The sequence below is a fragment of the Mustela putorius genome, unplaced genomic scaffold, assembly GCF_011764305.1.
Source record: "Mustela putorius furo isolate JIRA1106 unplaced genomic scaffold, ASM1176430v1.1 tig00000430_pilon_pilon_pilon, whole genome shotgun sequence".
Taxonomy (NCBI): Eukaryota; Metazoa; Chordata; class Mammalia; order Carnivora; family Mustelidae; genus Mustela; species Mustela putorius.
Window position 1 is genome coordinate 18,839,829 of NW_025421377.1, and position 15,350 is coordinate 18,855,178.

At 37.6% G+C, this 15,350-nt stretch overlaps 1 protein-coding gene across 1 annotated transcript in view; it reads right to left on the reverse strand.

The window, feature by feature from the left end:
- The window catches only part of TMPRSS11D (transmembrane serine protease 11D), a 52,916-nt gene extending 37,862 nt beyond the window's left edge, over positions 1-15,054 (reverse strand). Inside the window, exon 1 of the mRNA XM_004764317.3 lies at positions 14,924-15,054. Within this exon, the coding sequence (XP_004764374.1) occupies positions 14,924-14,931 (8 nt within the window). The 5' untranslated portion in view covers positions 14,932-15,054. The remainder of the gene's footprint in view (positions 1-14,923) is intronic.
- Positions 15,055-15,350: the final 296 nt, after the last annotated feature.

The window sequence follows — 15,350 nt, forward strand, 5'->3', positions numbered from 1 at the left end:
AACCCTCCTTGAAACTGAACTTTTCCCTCAGTACTACACTCCGCACTATTTCTAAAATTGGTGAATTTCGCTGCTATCTACCTGGTACCCTAAGTTGGAGACCTAGGAATTAGCTGCATCTGCGCTCTGGGTCTCTCTCGCATTCAAGAGTCACCACAAAATCCTTATCTTATCCTTATCTTTGTTTTTCTATACCCTCTGTTTTGTTCTTTATTTTGGCTGTTACCGCCTGAATTGTATGACTTGCAATGCCTCCTAACGGATCTCCCTGCTTCCATCAACTACAGTCATTAATTAGTTAATGCAAGACGCATTTGGTGAGTGACGTCGATGTACTGGGGGCTGGAATACAGTGAAAGAAACAGACAAACAACCGTTCTAATGGTGAAGGGAGACAGAAATGAAGAAGTAAAATAAGGGAAAAAGCAGAGAGGTGGGGAAAGAAGTGTGTATGTGGCACTGAAAGTTAAGGTAGCAAGAAAGGCCATGCTAGAAGGTGATACTTGAATAAAGGCCTAAAGCTGGTGAGAGAGCAAGCTATGAAGGTACCTGGAGAAGAATGGTTTCAGCAGCGGTAAGAGCAGGCTCTGAGCCAGGAGCTCCGCTTGTAAATGTGAGAAACAGCAAGGGCAGCTAGATGGGGTGGAAGGAGCAAGGTAGAGGTGTGGGCGTGAGAGGGAGCCTAGGTCCCGGAAAGGTGGGCCGAGAGTCAGCAGGTGCGCGGATCGGTTAGGGCTTTGCATATCAGGGCTTTGGTCTGCCCTCTGGGTGAAATCAAAAGTCTTTGAGGGTTTTGAGCAAAGGAGTGACATCACATCTGTTTTTCTGATAGGATCACTCCGGGTGGTGGGATGGAGCAGGGGCATGATTTCGGTCAAGTCAGTAGTTGAGGTGAGGAGGGATGGTAGTTTAGGGAGCAGGTGGGAGTGGAGGTGGTGAGGAGTGTCTAGTTTAGACCCACTTTTAATTTGGACCCTAGAGGATTTGCTGAAGATTCACCTAGGAGATATGGGAACAAGAGGAATCTAGATTGAAATCAAGATTTTTGCTTCCTTCTAATCAACCCTTTCAAATCCTTCCAGGGAGTTTTTTGAATTTAAATCTTCGGTTCTGACACTCTCCCCTTCCCCTGCCTCATTTGAAATTTATCTATAGCTTGTCAAGATACTCAGGATGGGTGCACCTGGGTGTCTCGGTGGGTTAAGCCTCTGCCTTCGGCTCAGGTCATGGTCTCAGGTTCCTGCGATCCAGTCCCGCATCAGGCTCTCTGCTCAGCTGGGAGCCTGCTATGTTTCCACTGTCCCCGCCACCCCCAGCCTGTCTCTCTGCCCATTTGTGATCTCTCTCTGTCAAATAAATAAAATCTTAAAAAAAAAAAAAAGATCCTCAGGATGGCATCCAAACCTTCCAAATGGCACTGAAAGCCCTTCACAGTCATTTCTGCTTCTTTAGCTCCTGCCATACCCTCATGTACTTACTTAACCCGGCCAGGCCAAATGGGGCAGCCAGTGCTGTGTGTGACGACCCTTTGCCTAGAAAAGCTCATACCTCAACTGCCCAGCAGATTCCCATTTTGTTCTTAAGGTAATTCAACCGTATTTCTTTTCCCTCCAAGTAGATACCTTCTTCTCTCCTAGCTTCCCCTCATCTGATCTCGTAATTCCCAGTGAATTTCTCTATCCTAGTCCTTTTCCTACTTCATGTGGGAAACAATGGTTTTCTTGCCTGCACCCACCTCTAGGCTGTAACTTCTGAGAAGTAGACATGTATCGTGTCTGTCAGGACATGTCCCCTCCTTAGCACAACACCCATTACGGAGTCCACATCGGGTTTTATTTATGAAAAAATTGAGGAATGACACTGCAAAGAAGAGTTTAAAAATAATTTAACTCGAGTTTGGAAGGACTTGATGTAGGATTATATGATGTGCCTTTTTGCTTTAAATATTGACAAATAAAATACAGACTGGAGAATAATGTCTGCTAGCTCATGAGTGCTTGCTGTGCACCTGGCACTGTGTTGAATTTTTCTACGTCACTTAATTTAATCCTTGTAAATAAGCCTAGGTTACAGATGATGAAAGAGAAGCTTACTTACTCAGCTAGTATGCGATGGAGCTGGAATGGGAAGCCAGGTCTGTCAAGCTCAAACTGCAATGGCCACATCAGATGGGAGGGGGATTTTTCTGTTAATTATCATGTTGTTATTCATTTCTATCATTCTGCCTTACGGTTGATGCTAAGAAATGGAAAGTTAAGAACATTGCTATAGACCTGTGTCTATAGCAGGATATACAAACACATATATTTGAATATGTGTATGTGTTTACATTATACTTTGGAGTTATAAAGACTATGAGCGATGGTTCCAACGTAAAGGGACTTACTTTACTTTAGTCCGTTTCATTAACTCATGTTTACCACTGGACAGGCAGTAGGGACTACCTAATTCAATGTTTTATTTTTTATTTTTAATTTTTTTTTAAAGATTTTTATTTATTTATTTGACAGACAGAGATCACAAGTAGGCAAAGAGGCAGGTAGAGAGAGAGGGGGGGGGGAAGCAGGCTTCCTGCTGAGCAGAGAGCCCGATGCGGGGCTCGATCCCAGGACCCTGAGACCATGACCTGAGCTGAAGGCAGAGGCTTTAACCCACTGAGCCACCCAGGTGCCCTATTTATTTTTATTTATTTATTATTATTTTTGCTGAGAAACACTGTATTCAAAGTTGGAAGCTCAGAGATGGAAAACAGATGAAATGGAATAGCTTTTCTGTTTGAATTTGGGATGGGAGAAAAGGATCCCCTTTCTCCTATTTCTAGCAAATTTTCACTGATCTAGTCTAATACTTTTCTTTCTTTCTTAAGTTTTTATTTATTTATTTATTTATTTATTTATTGTTCTTGATAAACTCGAGTGCAATGTAAAAGAGAAACACAAGAGGATTATTCTGATTGTATAACTGGATGGTGGCAGGGTTGGTGCCACAGTTAAGACTTCGTGAATATATTTATTTTATTAAGCTATTGTGCCTTCTAAAAACTCTAGGTTCATGTGGAAGTTGAGAATCTTATCCTTGAATCACAAATCTATACGGCTTTATGTGCATGTACCTTTGAAATGCACTATTGGATTTTCTTTTAATTCAGTGATTTACTTGTTAATTTATTTTTATCTTGGGTCTCATTTAAAGAAGTTTACATTCCTTGAGGATATAAATCACTTTATATTTCCTGAGGATACAGAGGCTGGGTAAATTGTGAGGGACCTGAGCTAATTTATGTAATACTGTGAGAATTATGAAAAGTCAGCTTTTCTGGAGACAGAGGCAATTAGGAAAGGGTGCTCATTGGGCTGTATGCAGCTATACTCTGGGACGCACAGCTTGGCAGGGAGCATAGTCTCCACCTCAGCTTTCAATCTTCCCCTGAGCCATGCAATTTTGTGCATTGCAACAACTTCACAACTGTATATAGCAGATCTGAAATGATGTGCCGAAGTTCTGGAATCTGCTACTTATAGGGAAAGCCCATCCAGGATTCAAAGTCTTCTCACAAAATTTGCAAGTTGATATGATTAATAGGTGAGTGAGGGTGCGTGCGTGTGTCTGTGTGCGCACGTAAGCATGTAGTAGTGGAGTTGAGAGTTGTTAATGTTTTATGAGATCCTGCTGCCAATGAAGTTAAGAATATAGGCTCAATTGCTTCACAGGCTAGTTAAGTTTTTTTCTTTCCTAGGACTCAGGATATACTCTAGATCTCAGACTCTTTTCAATAATTCACAGAATAGAATGAAGCCCATGAAAGAATGTGTCCACAATAGGGCAAAGCTACCTTTACTGCTGGAGGAAATGCCTTCCCTGATGATGCTCTATTCATATTTGTCTAATTGGTCCTAAACTTGAAGGAATCATTTTTATACACTGGAAGTCCGTGGGCATTCTTTCTCCATTTTATTTTATTATAGTATTGAAATGTATTTCAAGATACCTTACCACAATTATTACCTAATTTAGAAAAATTTCACTGGGTCCTAGTGCTTGAGACTGAATTAAACAACTACTGGAGAAAGAATGTCTTATAGGTCATGTTCCATCATAGTGTATCAAATCTTAATTTATTTGGACCCTGATAAGTCAAAAAATAGTTTTAGTTTTGTAATATTTTCCATGTTAATATGTTCACCTTATGTTTCTGCAATAAACAAAGCAGATGTTGAAATTTTTGCTATTAAAAATGATTTCTTCTTTTATGAGATTTTTTTTGTTCTAATACCAGTCATGTTTTTGAAATAAAAGATTTAAGATATAAAAGATTCTTTTAATTGACTTTTGAGCATTGTGTTTAATTTTTACATTATAAAAATATTTCTAAGGGGATGTTTCTAAGGGGATAAAGACCTGGTGTTAGGAGATTTACATTATAGAGTTAGTCTTGTGTAATTATTAATAGAAGATGTCTGAAGACTACTGACTAATAGAGCCAGTTAAGGGCTTAGAGACATGTTCTGATTACTGCTCTGCTACGCTTAATATACACTTGCTTTTATAAGAAAGGCCATCTTTGCTGGAATCTACAGTTGCCCAGAGGGTGGGTTCTTGCTTCCGTGGTTGAGATTATGGAGTCTTCTCAGTGTGCAAATGAAAACACTGACATTATGGTAGACTGTGGCATGGTCTACAAAGGTAGACCCTACATAGGCGATTTGAAAACAACGGAATAGATGGAAGTATTTCTTCTCAGACTTCATGATGCGGATACTTTAAGTGTATTTCTCTAGAAGTCATCTACCTACAAAGTTATAGGAACAATATTTTGTTTATTTTACCATTATTGAAGAATGTATGCCTAGTGTTTCAACAGCAACTGTCATGACAGAAATTCCTGAGACAGGTTACCTATCACCTTGCTAATTACTGTTAGGTAGAGCCTAGCATGTACTCCAGAGGGCACCATGTCAGTATTTCTTCTGAGCTCTAGAGAGTGTAGCTGTGGACAAAGCCATTGAACCTAGCAGGTTCTAAGCAATAAACAATTATTTAGTTGAAGTTTTGCATCTGTGTCTATTTTCCTCCAAACAACATTTTTGTCCTACCTGGATTTAGTTTTCAAGAAACTAGGTGTTTTTCTCCCATCTTTCTTTATTATTTCCCTTCCCTTCCTTTCCTTTTTTTATTTTTGACTGAAGATGAACTATAACATTTATTAGCAACCAACATGATTTTGCCAACTTTCTCAAATTATAAGGAAATATTCATTACAGTCTAAATATGTTGTATTTTCTTGTCTACATGCTCTTTGGGAAATGAGTACTTGAAAATTTTAAACTTCAATATATCTATCGGGATGATTCGGTGATTGTACAACTACCATTACTATGCTAGTAACAACTGAATTGGACCCTTAAACAGGTGAACTTGATGGTATGGGATTACATCTCAAAAGCCATTAAAAATTGAATTCATTTTTAAATAATTGTTAACTTACTACAATAACAAAATTGTTAAGCTGTCAGAGAATCTCTGATGATGAGGGTGGGTTTGAACTCACAGAAGCAGACAAGGACTCGACAGAATGGGTATTCAGTTCAAGTTTCAGCAACTATCAGTGAGGTACTGGGATACAGTGGTGTATTATTGTTGACAGCAAGCAATTTATTACAAATAATAGTTAAAGCATCAAGGTTTTGGAATGATTTATTTACACAATTTAGAGCAGATAATTCTAGCATAACATCGCTCTTCCTGGCTGCATTTTCCTATATTTTGGGGTGGAGTTATAAGTACTATACGGGGAATTGTATATAAGCCTGGTTAGATCCATGGGGGTGTGTCACACATATTACTGTCATATGTCAGGGTGGGGAAGAAAACCCCAGAGAAAACTTATATTTAAATTCAGTCTCTGAAATGACAAAACCCATTTGTTCTTTGCACATTCTCCTATTCTCCTGTTTCTTCCTTCCCATATGTGTCCTGATCTGACTAGACAGCAATGTTTCCCAAGATTGTTTGAGCACAGAAGTATTTATTCCTGAAATACTAACATTTTGAGGAACACCGTGTTCCCAGAACTCTGTTACGAAAATGCTGCTCTCTGAGTTCTAACTTGCCTAAAGCATTGTTTCTGCAGGAGAGACAAGGGAACTCTTGGACACCCAGCTTACAGGGCATGCTTATTCATATTTAAATATGCAAGGATGCTTCTTGCATACCTCTCTCTCCATTCTGGATACTTAGAAGACTACCCTGTAGCTGTTAACTTTAATTGTAATTGTTTAGTGCCTCTTACATTTTAATGTATATGTGAGTTGCTTATTAAAATGCACACTTTAATTTAGTAAATCTGGGGTTGGGCCCAATATTCTGCATTTCCAACAAGCTCCCAGGTGAGGTTGATGTTATTGATCCAAGGACTATATTTTATGTAACAAAGACCTTGAATATAATTAGATGAGAGTAGATTCAGAATCGAAGTGTGACTTTATTGAAGGCATACTAGTTTCTTCTTTGTTTCCTAAAGTTCAAGGACATAAACAGGTCTCTTCTGTCATAAGGTTATTATGAAATGTTCAAAATCTTAACTTACCACTTTGTCAAAAGATACTGATCCTAACAGTGAACTAGACACATATTTCTTTTTACAGAAAATAAGTGAGTAAAGGGTTTGGGGCCCTTACTTCCAGTTCAATGTGCCTTGATTTTTATTATTAAATTGAAAGTGTCTAGATATTTCATTGTTTCTACAAAGGGAGTTCCACTGACATGGGGAATTTGGTATGTCACAGTCCAAAGAAGCACATGGCAGCATTTTTGGCCCTCGATGTCTTTATCCCCCAATGTTTGATCTGATTATTACATATAGACCCAAATAAAAAAAATAATTAAAAAAATAAAATTAACAATTGCCAGGAAACAAATCCTGCTTAGTTTGTTTGGAAGGATATATGGCGTGGCATGTTTTTCATGTTATTTGCTTGGGGAGGGGAGCAGGGAGGCAGGGAAGGGGTGCTATGAATGATGGGGGAGAAGAAAGAAAAAACAACTTTAAATGCATAAGTTAAAGGAGTAAAAATCTACTAGTGACGGGTCAAAAGCAAGAACACAATCTGGGTGGCATAGGTTATTGGGCATGATAGATTCTAGAAATTTCCTGGAATAGTTCTCTCAGTTGAGAGTTATTACCAGTAACTTGGAGGGGATGAGTGGAGAATGAACTCAGAACCCCACAGGTGTTCATCATAGTTCGTGCTATTTAATTATCTCTGTACATGATATTGTTCTCATAGAAAAAAAGATGGCTTCTAATGAATCATGGGTAAAAGCCAAGATTAGCTGTTTCAAGTGCTCTTGAGTAGTATTTAGTTACATCAATATATTTTAAAAAAAAACATCTAGTACTAAATCCCTTCTGAATTTAATTCTAGGGGCTGAATTTAACTCAGAACCCCACATGTGTTCATCAGAGTTCATGCTATTTAATTATCTCTGTACATGATATTGTTCTCATAGAAAAAAAAGATGGCTTCTAATGAATCATGGGTAAAAGCCAAGATTAGCTGTTTCAAGTGCTCTTGAGTAGTATTTAGTTACATCAATATATTTTAAAAAACATCTAGTACTAAATCCCTTCTGAATTTAATTCTTGCCCAGATTGTCTATAGAAAAGGAGGAAAGAATTGAGATTCTCAGTATTATTTTCCCAGGATATTTTTGTGTCATTATGAAATGAACAGCGATACTAATATTTTGGAGGTCTTCACAACAAAATATGTCCCTCAGAGCTTGGGAAAAATGCAGACATAGCATTTATCTTGGGAAGTAGTGTGTCTAGTGGGGATAAAACACTCTTGAGGTGTTAGAGAAACTGCTTGACATGAGGCACATCACTTCTCTGGACTCCAGTTTTCTCCTTTGTCATTAAACAAAGAATCAGTGAGTTTAGTTGTCACCTTCACACTGTTCTTTCCTCCTTTGAAAGGAAGGCTCCTTCTCATTTCCATGATCACTCCTGTTGGTAGGTGTTCTCACTCTTATTGCCCACTCTGTTTTTGCGAACACTGTGTTTCTTAAGCAAGCCTGTCTGCTTACAAGGTCTATCCTGTCTGCCATCCCCATACCTCTTCTCCCTAGTAGACTGGAACCTCCATGAGCAGGAGCATTTGAGAGCTGAGACTTGGAGGCTCTGTTGACTGGTTTCAAATTCCATGTCTGCCATTTATTTACTGTGTGAACTTGGGAAGTTACCTAATTCCTCCTTGATTTCCTTACCTGCAAAATGAAGGTACCGATAGTACCTACTTCCAGATTTTTGTGAGGACAAACGAGTTAAGCATTCATTAACAGAACTAGAATTATGTCTGGCACTGGGCGCTGTGTTGGCATGTGGTTGATCAAATAAATGAGGGCAAGCGCTGCTGGTGATTAGTTCTCCACTCTACCTCCCCAAGTTCTTAATGGTCTGTTCTTTGAGTGGAGCTGTACACGGCGAGGCTGGATTTGATGATGGGGGAGAGGCCCTGTCTATACTGTAAACATGGCTCCTATCATGGGCATGAAGATGGCATACATAGGGATTCTTTTCTGACTCCTGAACCAGTGCCTCCATTTACTGGGTTTCTTCTATTTTTATATAAATATTCTATGAAACACCAGCCCTGTCCAGAAGCCTGTATTTTTAATTATTATACAAGTAATATAGAAAGATAATATAGCACAATGGTGATAATCAGGACTTTTGTAATTAGACAGACCTAACTGACTGTTGGCAAGTGGTAAAACCCCTCTGAGCCTTAGTTTCCTACTTTATAAAAGGAGGATAATTACCTGCCTCAGAGGGTTGTGAGATTAAGTGGGATGCTCTTTGTAAAGTGCTTAGAACTCTGGCCCGTGTTCAATAAATGGTAAATTCTACATTCTTCTTTCAGGTAGAACTCAGCTTTAGCTGAAAATAATATAATTTTTTTTTTTTTTTTTTTTACAAATGGCATTTCTCAAGAGTGATAACATTCTATAGAATCACAGAATGATAGCAATGGAAGAGAGTTTCAGCAATAACCACTCTGACTTCCTGTGACGCACAATGAGATGATTGTGCAGAGAGATTAAGTGGTGCTATGTAGAGGCTTCTTGGTTTTTTTTGTCTGTGCTCATTTTCTGATATTTTATTTTATTTTTTATTTTTTGCAGACCGGGACATGGTGGGCACTCCATTAACAGTGTTTATTAAGTAAATGTTAGAAAAATCAATACCAATTGAGTACTTAGAAAGTCATTCTGCTAAACACTGGGGACATCTTGAAAGTAGTAAAAAACTTGTCCTTGCCTTAAGGCACTTCTCTCTCTCTTTTTCTTTCTTTCTTTCTTTCTTTTTTTTTTTTTTTTTAAGATTTTATTTATTTATTTGACAGAGATCACAAGTAGGCAGAGAGTGGGCAGAGAGAGGAGGAAGCAGGCTCCCTGCTGAGCAGAGAGCCCGATGTGGGGCTCGATCCCATGACCCTGAGATCATGACCTGAGCCAAAGGCAGAGGCTTAACTCACTGAGTCACCCAGGCGCCCCCACTTCCCTCTTTTTGAGGGAGTATAAGACACCTGTCTGTTAGCAACCTTTCCGACCGTTGAGCCATTCTTTTTTAACTGAAATACTGTTTTTTTTAAATTTTTAAATTTCCATGGTTCCATACTCTTTCTATCCTTCTGGTTCCCCCTTTTAAATGTCTTTTGCTGGTTGCTTCTCCTCTATTTAACCTTTAATGTCTGATGTTGCTTCCTACTCTGCCTGGGTGTTCTCTTTTCTCTCTAGCTGAGCTCATTCAATCAGCTTCAATTACCATCTAAGCCAACTGCTCTCAAGTTTTTGTGTGCATAGGAATCAATTGAGAAGCTTGGAAAAAAACAACAACAACAACAAAGATTCCTGCATCCACTATCCCAATAGACTGTTTTAGTAGGTCCGGTCTTGCTACTCGGAAACCTTGATTTTAAAAAAAAGATTTATTTATGAGCTATTTCACAGCTATAGGGCTGAGAATCTTTTTGTAGTGGGATAAGAGGGAATAGGTTCAAGATAAACATGCACACACTCTATGACCCAGAAAATTCATTTTTCAGGAGAAACTCTGGCATTTTTGTGCCACGAGGTCCATTTGAGAATGTTCAGAGCTACAATATTTGTAATGGCAAAATAGCAGAAGTGCGGATATGTAAGTTGGAGTATATTCTGACAGTGGAACATCATATAGCTGTGTGAATAAATATATCATTACTACATACTTTATAAACATAATTTTGATTCCATCTATATTAATTTCAGATGTAGGTAGAACTGAATGTTATTTGGGGATCTGTCTATGAATGATAAAACAGTAAAGAAAATTGGGGACATTTATCTAGATACGTGTTATCTAGATAACATGCTAGATAACAGTCAGATTGGGCAGGGTTGGGAGAGGGCAGTTAATGGACAGGGTGTTACCTGGAAACGTTCTTTTTCTTTTTTCTTTTTTTTTTTAAAGATTTTATTTATTTATCAGAGAGAGAGAGGGGGGAGAGAGCGAGCACAGGCAGACAGAATGGCAGGCAGAGGCAGAGGGAGAAGCAGGCTCCCTGCCGAGCAAGGAGCCCGATGTGGGACTCGATCCCGGGACGCTGGGACCATGACCTGAGCCGAAGGCAGCTGCTTAACCAACTGAGCCACCCAGGCGTCCCTGGAAATGTTATTTTTCTTAATAAATAATGACTACTTTGGGGTTCATTTTAAAAATTCGTCTTTGAATGGTAGATTTCCCAATAAAATACTTAAAAAGTAAAGAGGATGAATAAGAGAAGAAAATTGAAACGAAGGCAATGGGTCTAGACAAACCTTTGGAGGAATTTTGCGGTGGAGGGCAGGAAATGAGAAATAAGGCAATAGCTGGAGAGGGGATGTAGGTCAAGGAAGGAGGTTTTTGCTTCGTGTTATTGTTTAACTGGAGATAGTATGGTACGTCTTTATGCTGATGGGAATATTCCAGCAGAGAAGCAAATTGCATGTTTTAATCCATTCTTTGCAGTGTTAAACTCCGGCAGATATCCTGGCTAAGAAGTATGATTGTTGGAATAAAATTTTGTCTAAGATAGAAAAAATACATTCACTGGCCCTTTTTAATATACTTCCTTGAAACTCGAGCTCACATATCCGTTTATTAATCACTAAGGCACTTGTCCATATCTCTGATAAATGGGTACTGTAAATATTCAACAACATCTGTCATTTTCTTTCTTTCTGCTGAGTTAGTCCTTAGTGGGTAAACTTTTCCAAAGTCAATTTTATATTTGATCACTTTAGATAGTTACCAGTGAATGGTTTTATTAGGACGGTGCTTCTATCTTACATATCATAAGCATGTGCTATCTTTAGACTTAAAGCATACTCTGGAATGTAAAGTTATGACCGGTTTTCTTTGCTCAAGAGAATGGGATCCTTTAAGTTGGAGCAATACCTTTTTTGGAATTGGACTGAATATCTTTAAGTTCCCTTACAATAGTTGATGTTGATTTTTTGTCCTCTTGACTTACTTTAGGGGTATCAACTGTAGACATGATGGGGGCTGAAGCAGCCTAAAAATCAGGTATATAACAAAGTTCTGAGGAAATAACTTGGGAATGCCTTCCAGAGGACAACCCTCCCAGTCTGCGCCACCTCCTCTCCCAGCCTGTACCACCATTAGAAAAACATTCTGGCTAAATGTGGCAACTGTTTCAGCACGCAACCTGAGGTTTTTGTGAGCAAAACCTGAACTTTAAATTCAAAATTTTGGGACTCTATGACTGTAAAGATAAGTTGATACTCAGGTGTCTAATTTCTATTAAGAGATATACCGTCTTTGCCAAAGGACTTACAGTTTTGAGCATGGTTTTTGAAAGTTAACATAGCGATTCATAAAGCAGGACTGAAGTAACAGGCAGAGTTTGAAACATATTTTTGACAATTTTTGGCTTTCTTTTCTGCTTTTGTCTCATGTTGTTTTGGGCTGGAAGAAGGCAGGTCATCTGATGGGCTTTGACATGTCTGTTTAGTCAGTTAATCATATCACGAGCACAGACAAAAGGGAAGAAAATGGAAGTATGATTTGTTGTGGTCTGAGGCATTCTGCTGAGACTTGTCTCTTCCTGAGCTGAGATATGCTCCCTTACTTTAAGTCTTTCCTTAAACTGCATTCTGTATTCCAGCTTATAAATCTTTAGCCTATTTTTCCAAATCCCAGTTTATACTTTTTATATAATGCACAGGTCGTAGACACTCCCTATGTAGACTTGACAAAATCTGGAATAGCCAGGGATTTGCAAGGAATAATGATTATATCATGATAATGGAGCTGTTCAGGTTCCTGGGCTCTGTGGTAGGAATTCCTTCTTTTGTAACCTTTAGGAAAGGACAGCCCTGAGGGATCTGTGGGTTTAACTTATAAATTAAAGTAAACAAACTGTCCAAGAGAGCCCATTCTCAACCAAAAGTATCACAGAGTTTACCTGGAGATCTACAAAAAAACTACCTAAAAATTACCTAGAATTACCTGAAAAAATATATTACGCACTTTTATTTCCTTTCTCTTATCCAATGTGGATACCCTGATTTCTCAGATCATATGGAGGAGTTAGAAAATCATGGAGTTGGAGATTTAAATTGGAGATAGCATGGCATGCTTTTATGCTGATAAGAACATTCCAGCAGAGAAGGAAACTGGATGTTTTCATTCATTCCTTGTAGAATTCCTTGTAGACTCAGGCAGATGTGCTGGCTTTAAAGTAAAACTGTCAGAATGAAAAATTGTCTAATTTTAACTCCCTAGTTAGAGAGGAATATGCCTTCCTCTTTCCACTGAAAAGTCTCTTTATTCAGGTTGATGGAAGCATAGTTTTCTAGTCATGGATCCTCAGATTGGTGGTTGCGGATCCACGTTATTTTCAAAATTTCATCTATTTGGCGTGGTAACCCTCATGATCTTGTTCTGATAAAAACCAACCAACCCATGAACAAAATTAATCGGTAATTATATAAATTTTAGGTTAAAAAAAGAACAACAAATTGATTTTTAATAGATGCAGACTATTTAAGAGAGAAAATATTTCTGACTGTGATGTGTAGAAATCAAGGTTTCAAAGAAGAGTCTTTTTGTACTTGGAAAATTTGGTTCTGGTTGAGTGTCATATTTTACGTAGATTGCTTCAAGACATTCTAAAATTGTACATCTCTTTCACTATTTGCATTGTTTGTCTTTATTTTCCTTTGAATGATATTTTGATGTACATTTAGCTGTTTATAAGCGTTAATTTTTGAAAAATAGAGAAATTTCTTTCCAAAATTAAAATAAAATGTTTCAGCAAAATGCATTTCAAACTGTATTATGATTACCAAAATAATATTACATTGTTATAGAAATTTAGAAAATAATGGAAAAAATGTAATTCATAAGCGGACTACTTAATTTTTAAAGATTTATTTATCTATTTTAGAGAGAGATAGAGAGCAGGGGAAGGGACAGAGGGAGAGCGAGAATCCTGAAGCAGACTCCCTGCTGAGCATGGAACCCGACATAGGGGCTCCTCATGGGGCTTGATGCAGGGCTTGATGCAGGTCTTGATGCGGGGCTTGTCACCGGGGCTGGATCCCAGGACCCTGAGATCATGACCTGAGCTGAAATCAAGAGCTAGCCCCTCAACTGACTGTCCCAAGCTTACCACTTTAATACTAGTGTTTAGTACGATGATTAGTGTTTTATGTACCTCATTAGACATTCTCACACGTGTACTTTGTAAAGTAATAGTTTACGAGTAAATACAATTCTGTGATTTTTTGCATAAAGTGAGGACACAGTATATAAATTCATAGATTTTTTTTTTACCTCTTTTAATGAATTCATCATATCCATTGTGGAATGTGAAATTATTTTATTCATATTATTGTTAATTCTTAATTATTTCTTGTTAGAAACTTAGCTACCCATTTTTCACTTGTGTGTTTATATATTCAAATGCATATAATTGTACATATATTTTACTAAACTAAGTTTTGATTGAGTTTTCTAAAGTTTGGTAGATTTAAAGTAAACTCAACTACACTTAACATAGCTAACACATTACTTATGCTTTTACCATCTTTTTAAAATGACTTAGTATCACATTTTTCTGTGTTCATGGAAAAACAAAATGAGCAATACTCATAGATGCACATACAAACACATCACATTATATAGTAATTTTGAGATTGTATCATCTGACTGTAGATGATACCACAATTTGTTGCTTTTTTTGTATGAATGTGTGTGAACATCAGTATTCGTTAGCTAAAAAGAAAACTAAACAATACTTGTTTTTTCCCCCTGAAGTATCAATAAGAATTTACTTGAAAAATACTGATGCAGTGAGTATATGAAAAGTAGACAATACTATCTTATTTTCTTAAAAAGGACTTTAGGTTTCATTGTGTATTTCATAGCTAGTGATGAGAGAGAAGTTAAAATATAGAATCCTGGAAAAATTCTAAAACAACAGATGAATTTTTTACCGATATGTTTTTAAAATCCAAACATCACTCTTTGAAGGGTAAAACGTGAGAAAACAAAACCACTTCCTTCTTTAAAGATATGTTTTCATAACCCTAAGCCGTCTCTTTATGTTTACTCATTTTGTAAAAAAGAAAAAAAAATCAGCCATGCTGTAAGCAACTTATTTAAATAATATCGAACATATTCTCTAAACAATCATATTCTCTAAACAATCAAACATATTCTCTAAACAATACCTATATGTTTCAGTGAAGTTTCTGGAAAAGTAACTAGAAGATTGCTAGACAGAGCCAAAAGTTCTTCAGCCTCTGTATATTTCTCACATGCTCTGAGATATAATAAAATTTCTAAAACTGCAGAGACAAAAACAGGACTTACCTATACATTTTGATCCTGGACAATGAAGAGATCCTCTCTTTTGCCTATCCAACTTCCCTGAGATTTCTACACAAAGGAATGGCTCTCATGCATCATGTGTGATCTATGAAGAAGCTGAAGACAAAGGAGGAAATCCCACATAATTAAACTCTAACTTGCTAAACGAGTCTGAGGGAATCAACTTGAACCAATAGCATGACTCGTGGAATGAAATCAGAAACAGGGAATTTCACAAATCAGTAAGAGTTTAATTTATTTTGGTAAATTGTGACTAAACATGATAGCAGGGGATGGCTATTTCATGAAAGCTTGCAACGATGCCACATGGCCTAGAGTCATTATATTTAATTCAATGGTATGTGATACTCTTGCCTGTGTTATATTGTCATACACCTCCTTCTTTGCCACAGCAAGCTGAAGATGATCA